Below are 7,858 nucleotides of genomic sequence, written 5' to 3'. Positions count from 1 at the left end.
ACTGGAGAAATCTGAGTTCATCCCTTGTGGTTGGAGGGTTCCTAGGCGGAAGATGAGGCGCCCTTCCTCCAGCCGTCGTGTTGCTATGATCTGGCGATGGAGGAGTCCAAGGTCCTGCATGTCCTTGGTGGAGTGGGAGGGGGAGTTGAAGTGTTGAGACATGGGGTGGCTGGGTTGGTTGGTCCCAACCAACCAACCCAACCACCCCGTGGCTCAACACTTCAACACCCCCTCCAACTCCACCAAGGACATGCAGGTCCTTGGACTCCTCCATCGCCAGATCATAGCAATACGACGGCTGGAGGAAGAGCGCCTCATCTTCTGCCTAGGAACCCTCCAACCACAAGGGATGAGCTCAGATTTCTCCAGTTTCCTCATTTCCCCTCTCCCACCTTGTCTCAGTCCCAACCCTCGAACTCAGCACCACCTTCCTAACTGCAATCTTCTTCCTGACCTCTCCGCCCCCACCCCCACTCCGGCCTATCACCCTCACCTTCATCTCCTTCCACCTGTCGCATTTCCCTCCCCCAAGTCCCTTCTCCCTACCTTTTATCTTAGCCTGCTTGGCACACTTTCCTCATTCCTGAAGAAGGGCTCATGCCTAAAACGTCGATTCTCCTGCTCCTTGGATGCTGCCTGACCTGCTGCGCTTTTCCAGCAACACATTTTCAGCACTTATACAATATACCCTTGTAACCTTCTCTGCTCAGAGAGCAAAAAGCCTGAAATTTTCATCTTTTTATGAAGAATTTCCATATCTTTGGAACTATTCTAATAAACTTCCTGTGTTTCTTAAACTTTGATTTGCAGTCAAAGCATATCCCAGCTGGAACATCACCAGTGATTCATAAGACTTACAGCATAATTTCATTCATTTTGTACTCTGTACCTGTATGTAAAGCTACATGTAAAGCTTTCTAAGTGCTACATTTTAAAAACGATGTCAACTTCTACTACGATCTTCAAAGATTTGCATAAACACAAATATCTCTGGCCCCCTCTTTCAAACGCTAAGTACAAAATGTGTTCATTCAGCTCTCTTGAAACAGGGTGGGATGGAGTTAGTCAGTCAATAATTTGAAAAATTGGTTATGGTTTGGGACTGGTGCGGGGAATGCTTCATACAAAATTAGACTTCCTGGTTTCATAATCAAATTTCTGACCATACTACTGGAAATCAAGCAGACAATAAGATTAGTACTAAGAAGGGTTAAGCATTCCTCCTATATTGTTAAAAGTATTCATTCAGTTTTGTTTCAAAATATAAGAATTGAGTAGTGTCAGTATATAGAACTTTAGTATTTGTTACAGAATGACATTCATTAGGAATTTCCAGCATTTTGTACTGCAAATATAAAAGGGGTTTGTGCTCTTCAGCATTCAAAGAGTTGGGTACCTGTGCAATAAAAACTAAATTCAATGAAAACGAGTGAGTGGTGGTGCAAGGATGCTATAAAGGACCTGGAGCACGAAAGCACACAATGTCGAGAATATCTAATCAGATAGTAAAGTTAGCAAATTGAAACAATAAAGAAAGAGAAAACAGTTCAATATGAAATAGGGGGAATGCCATCTGAAAATATCACAGCAGGAACAGAGGTTGCTTAGATAAATAACAGTAAGTCTAAACAAGGAAATATAAAAACAAAAAGAACTGCGGATGTTAGAAATCAGAAAACAAAACAGAAATTACTGAAGGAGGAGGTCCAAAATAAGCATCTGCAGAGAAAAAGTAGAGAAAAATATTTTGAGTTCAGTGACTCTTTTTCAGAACTGGAGAGTTCTAGAGACTGAAGGGTAACTGGACTAGATATGTCAACTCTGCTTTCTCTCCAAGGATGTTGCCAGACCTGCTGAGGTTTTCCAGCAATTTCTTTTTGTTGTCACATAAAAATAACCTCAGGTTAACCAGGAGAAATAGTCAAAGCAAAAGAGGGCTTTTTATTTTTTTAAAGTGAGTTTGAATGGCTAGAAGATGACTAGCACTTAAGTAGCATTTTTCACTACTTTGACAGCCAATGAAGTATTTTTGAAATGCAGTCACTTGCTGTTAATCAGGAAACATTACTTTGCACAGCAAACCCCCACAGCAGCAATGTGATAATAGTCACATTATCTGTTTTTTTGTGATTTGGACTGATGGATAAATAGTGGCCATGACACAGGGGATAACTCCTCTGCTGTTTTTATTTTGAAATATTGCCATGGCATCTTGTACATCCACTTAAGCAGGCAGATGGGATCTCAGTTTATTGTCTTATCTAAAAGACAGCACCCTCAATAGTGTAATATTCCCACGGTAATGCACTGGAGTATCAGCCTTGATGATTGTGCTTGAGCCCTAAGTGGGGCTTGAACTAAGAACTTTCAGATGCAATTTTGCTACCAAATGAAAACTGAAAGAACTGCAGATGCATTAAATCAGAGACAAAAACAGAAATTGTTGGAAAAAGCTCAGCAGATCTGGCAGCACTGCGGAGAGAAATCAGAATTAATGTTTCGGGTCGAGTGACTCTTCCTCAGTTCTGCTACCAAATCAGTCTGGCTGACAGAGAGAAGAGCTGAAAATGTGTTGCTGGAAAAGCGCAGCAGGTCAGGCCTGACCTGCTGCACTTTTCCAGCAACATATTTTCAGCTCTGATCTCCAGCATCTGCAGTCCTCACTTTCTCCTGACAGAGAGAAGACTAGTATTCAACAGATTGAGCTCCAAAAGAAAAGTCAACAAAACAATGGGACATGTAAAGGACAAAGAGCATCACTACAACAAATCAAAGAACTGCAGATGCCGGATATCATAAACAAAAGCAAAAATTGCCAAACAGCCAAGGAAGGTCTGGCAGCATGGTGGACAGAAAGCAGAGTTAATGCTTCAGGTCCGGAGATCCTTTATTACAACTGGTAGATGCCATCAGATCTGCTGAGTTTTTCCAGTTATTTCTCTTTTAGCATTATTATATATACTTTAAGTTTTTGATCTCTATAACTACAGATGAAGGCAATGACGAAATTCTAAGAAGCAGATAAAGGAGCATTGGATCGATTAAAATGTAGAAAGTAAATTGCATTAAACAGATCTAGTTTAAATTAATAATTATCCAGACCTAGAGAGGGACCCTTCAGAAAATAAACGGAATACAGCTGCAATAATAGAGGTAATTCAAAAAGTTTCTTGCAAGATTCGAAGTGTGCTTAAAGTCTTGGGATATCGTCATAACTCAATTAGGCTCACATCAGTGACGAAAAACTGCCAGAGATTCTAAACAGGAGGAGCATTAGAAACGTATTTGCCAATAGATTTAAGAGTAGATCAAGTTTCAAACATATAACCAAACTCTTCCAAAAATTGTTATGCCTATAGACAAGTGTTGCACTGGATGTAGGAAATTCGGAATTTCAGAACAAAATTTGGTAAAGGACTACGAAACATGTTGCAGAATTTAAGACCTAAAGTATTAAGGGCAAAGTAGCTGACATAAATGGAAACACAAATGAAAAGAAGAAAGCAGAAAATGGTAACAAGTCAATTTCACATTGGAGAGAGCAGGATATCTCAGAGATATGATAAGAAGATAACTAGAAATATGTACACTACAGCAAAGATGGCAGCTTAGGTAACCTAACCAATGTGATCAAACTTTTGAAAAAATTGCAAAGCAAAAGTGGTAAGAGATGAAGAATCAAACGAGGGACTTAAATTTGGATCAATGCTACAAGTGTAATGGAGGAGGTTAAAAGAAATGATTCCAGGAAAAATATTATTAGTTATTTCAGTTGTGTGGAATTTAAATACTGATGCATACCAGTTGGGTCAAAAGGCCCGCTTGTGCTCTAGATTAAAAACTTAATACATGATTTAAACTGATGCAATATTGATTGAAATTGCATCATGTCAAATCTTGCAGTACTGAATTCAATCAATTCCCTATTTTATGTCAATTTGCATATCAAGGTATAAACTATATCGAACAGTTCCAAGAAATAAATGCATGATAGCTAACTGACTAATTTAAACTGCAATCATTTTAAATAAAATAAACCAAGCCCTTCAAAAAAGGCCTGTATAAAGATATATTTTGAATTCTACTTGCATTTAGAAGATGCCAAAGTTGAAATTTTGTATAACTCATTGGCTTATCTTGCTCTATATTTACTATGTAGGGTGTTGTAGTTCAGCCATTAAGCATGCATTCCACAATAGCATGTTAAATACAGACTTGTCCTGATTTTAAAAAATGCAATATCTTTCTGAATCATAAAAATCCTGACAAAGCAACAACTAGGCTTAGTAAAAGTGCAGCTGAGGAGAGGATTGTCTTTGCAGAGTCAGATGAATCCATTAATGAAAGTTGCATCTGTGAGGTGGTAAGTGCTGACAGAGGTACATGGGCCATTAAAGTTGGACTACCAGATTGTATGAGAGAGTCTATCTTCTCAGCCTCTTTATTGCAAGCCTCAATCTAGAATAACAAAAGCGGTGGTTAATATTTAAGAATTTTCAAAGATAAACATTTAAAAATGTTCAGGATTACATTTTGTAACAGTTTGGATCATACAATCAATGACAAGAACAAAATCTAATTGTCAATACTAAGTTAACAAAGAAATTTCAAGAAATACTTTGTATTTACATATTGATTTTCTCAATCTCAGGCATCCCTCAGTTGCATCATCACGCAATGAAGTACTCCAGAAACACAGTCACTGTTGTAATACAACAAATGTGGTAGCTAACCTGAACAGTGAATGATCTCATAAATAACAATGAGACAATGCTGGGGACTGAGTCTAGCTAAATTACTCTTGAGGTAATACAGGCTTCTTAGGTTAAATGTCATCCTTCTGCATGTAATCAAAGAATCGCTAATTCACCTTCAACTACTGACGTTTAATAGTACACTCTGTAGTCTGCTGACTATACCTAAACTCAATCCAAATAGGCTTTGCCTAGCCAATTCTTCATTTCAATCCTTATATTCAAATTAATAATACTTTTCAACTATCTTTCTTCTTTCAGCAGTTTTACTGAAGCTTTTATACTTAGGAATATTAAATTGCTAATGCAAGTTTCAGCAGTCAGAAGGATGATGCCTGAACAAATTGCTTTGGGAGAAAATTTATTTGTTAAAGTGAAAGGGATGTCATAGCGTTAGCGAGGAATTAATGACATTCTGGAAAGCAGAAAAGATTGCTAAGATTGCTTTAAGACGTCCCAGGATTATAGAATAAAGATGTCCCATAGCACCTTGAGTTTGATCCTTTTAAGACATGAGAAGAATGTACTTCCCTGTTATGTCACATCAATTGAGTTCAGAACTAGCATATTTTGTGAGGATGAAAGATAAAGATGGCAAAATTCAGGAACCTTGGAAGACAAGAAACAAAGATGACAAAGTTTAACAAAAAAATGGAAGCATATATATATGGTTTAGAAAACGGAGGCCCTTGAGAAGTATAGAGGAAGCAGGAAAAAGACTCATACAAGAAATTAGGAGGGCTGGACTGACCCTAATAAGTCCTTAACAAGTAGGATGAAGGAGAATCCCGAGGCATTTTGTATGTATATTAGGAACAAGATGCTAACTAGGGAAAGGGCAGGTTCACTCAAGGACAAAAGACAGAATTTATGCATGGAGCCAGAGGAGGTTGGTGAGATCCTTAATAAATACTTCCCATCGGTATTCACCGAGGAGAAGGGTGTGGGTGATGGTAAGATCAGGGAAGGGAATGTCAATATTCTCAGGTATGTCAATATTAGGGAGGGGTAGATAAGTAACCAGGCCCTGACGGAATCTATCACAGCTACTGAAGGAGACAAGGGAGAAAAGTGCTAGGGCCTTGACAGTGATCTTTGTATCCTCTTTAATCATAGGCGATGTCCCAGACGACTGGAGAATAGCCAACGCTGTTCCTTTTGTTTAAGGCAACAGGAATAATCCAGGAAATTATAGGCCAACGAGCCTTACAATCTGTTGGAGAAGATTCTTAGGGACAGGATTTACTAGTATTTGGGGAAGAATGTACTTATCAGGAATAGTCAGCATGATTTTATGAGGGGAAGGTCATGTCTCACAAGCTTGACTGAATATTTTTTGAGGAAGTGACAAAGATTATTGATGAAAGGAGAGCAATGGATATTATTGATACAGACTTCACTAAAGCATTTGACAAGGTGCTGATGATAAACTAGTCCAGAAGATTAAATTGCCTGGGATTCATGGTGAGGTGGCAAGTTGAATACAAAGCTGGCTTGATCATAGAATATAGAAGGTAGATGTAAAGGGTGCTTTTCTGACTAAAGGCCTGTGACCAGTGGTGTTCTGCAAGGATTAGCATTGGAACCTCTGTTATTTGTAATATATATAATGATTTGGATGAGAAAGTAAGTAGTCTGACTAGTAAGTTTGCAGACAGCACGAAAATGCATGGAGTTGTGGACAGTGAGGGAGGTTATCAAAGGGGACAGCAGGATATATATCAGTTGGAAAGTTGAGTGGGGAAACAGCAGATGGAGTTTAATACAGCCACGTGTGGAAGAGATGCATCTTGGGTGGACAAATGCAAGAAAATATCCAGTAAATGGCAGGATCCTTAGGAACACTGATATACAGAGCGATCTTAGGGTCCAAGTCCGTAGCTCCCTCAAAGTGGCAACACAAGTGGTTAAGTGCATGCTTGCCTTCATTGGTCAGGGCATTGAGTATAAAAGTTGGCAAGTCACGTTGCAGTTGTATAAAACTTTAGTCAGACCACATTTGGAGTATAATATTTTGTTCTGGTCACCACATTACAGGAAGGATGTAGAGACTTTGGAGAGTGTGCAAAAGACATTTACCCAGGAGTTACATGGATTGGAGTGTATTAACTATGAAGAGAGGTTGGACAAAATTGAATTTGTTTTCGCCTAAAACATCAGAAGCTGAGCAGCAACTTGAAAGAACTATATAAAATTATGAGAGGCATACATACTCTGGTGCGGCCGCATCTGGAATATTGTGTGCAGTTTTGGTCGCCATACTATAGGAAGGATGTGGAGGCACTGGAACGGGTGCAGAGGAGGTTTACCAGGATGTTGCCTGGTATGGAAGGAAGATCGTATGAGGAAAGACTGAGACACTTGGGGCTGTTTTCATTAGAGAAAAGAAGGTTTAGGGGTGACTTGATTGAGGTGTACAAGATGGTTAGGGGGTTAGATAGGGTTGACAGTGTGAACCTTTTCCCGCGTATGGAGTCGGGTATTACAAGGGGGCATAGCTTTAAATTAAGGGGGGGTAGATATAGGACTGAAGTTAGGGGTAGGTTCTTCACTCAGCGAGTCGTAAGTTCATGGAATGCCCTGCCAGCAGCAGTGGTGGACTCTCCCTCTTTATGGGCATTTAAGCGGGCATTGGATAGGTATATGGAGGATAGTGGGTTAGTATAGGTTAGGTGGGCTTGGATCGGCGCAACATCGAGGGCCAAAGGGCCTGTACTGCGCTGTATTCTTCTATGTTCTATGTTCTATATGGTGAACAATTGGAGTCTTTCTCCCAGGGTGGAAAGGTCAAATACTGGGAGGGGTAGGATTAAGGTGAAAGGGAGAAAATTTAAGGACATGTGCAAGGAAATTTGTTGTTTTTCTTTAAAGAGGGTGGTCAATGCCTGGAATGCGCTGCCAGAGGAGGTAGTCAAAATCAGCAGGTTATAGTCCAACAGATTGAAGATTGGCTGTCTGACAGAAGGCAGAGAGTTGGGATAAAAGGTGCTTTTTCGGAATGGCAGCTAGTGACAAGGGGTGTCCCGCAGGGTTCAGTGTTGGGGCCGAAGCTGTTCACTTTATATATTAATGATCTGGACGAAGAGACTGTGGGAATTCTAGCA

General features: G+C 39.7%; 1 protein-coding gene across 3 annotated transcripts in view; it reads right to left on the bottom strand.

Moving 5' to 3' along the window:
- Positions 1–625: 625 nt before the first annotated feature.
- Positions 626–7,858, bottom strand: part of reck (reversion-inducing-cysteine-rich protein with kazal motifs) — a 187,003-nt gene continuing 179,770 nt past the window's right edge. For all 3 annotated transcript variants that reach the window (XM_043688962.2, XM_043688961.2, XM_087986055.1), the window contains one exon: positions 626–4,458. In XM_043688962.2, the coding sequence (XP_043544897.1) occupies positions 4,252–4,458 (207 nt within the window). In that variant the 3' untranslated portion in view covers positions 626–4,251. The remainder of the gene's footprint in view (positions 4,459–7,858) is intronic.

The sequence above is a fragment of the Chiloscyllium plagiosum genome, unplaced genomic scaffold, assembly GCF_037043375.1.
Source record: "Chiloscyllium plagiosum isolate Xiang-an unplaced genomic scaffold, Cpla_swu_hap1 HiC_scaffold_4, whole genome shotgun sequence".
Classification (NCBI taxonomy): Eukaryota; Metazoa; Chordata; class Chondrichthyes; order Orectolobiformes; family Hemiscylliidae; genus Chiloscyllium; species Chiloscyllium plagiosum.
This window is presented reverse-complemented; position numbering and strand designations above follow the sequence as displayed.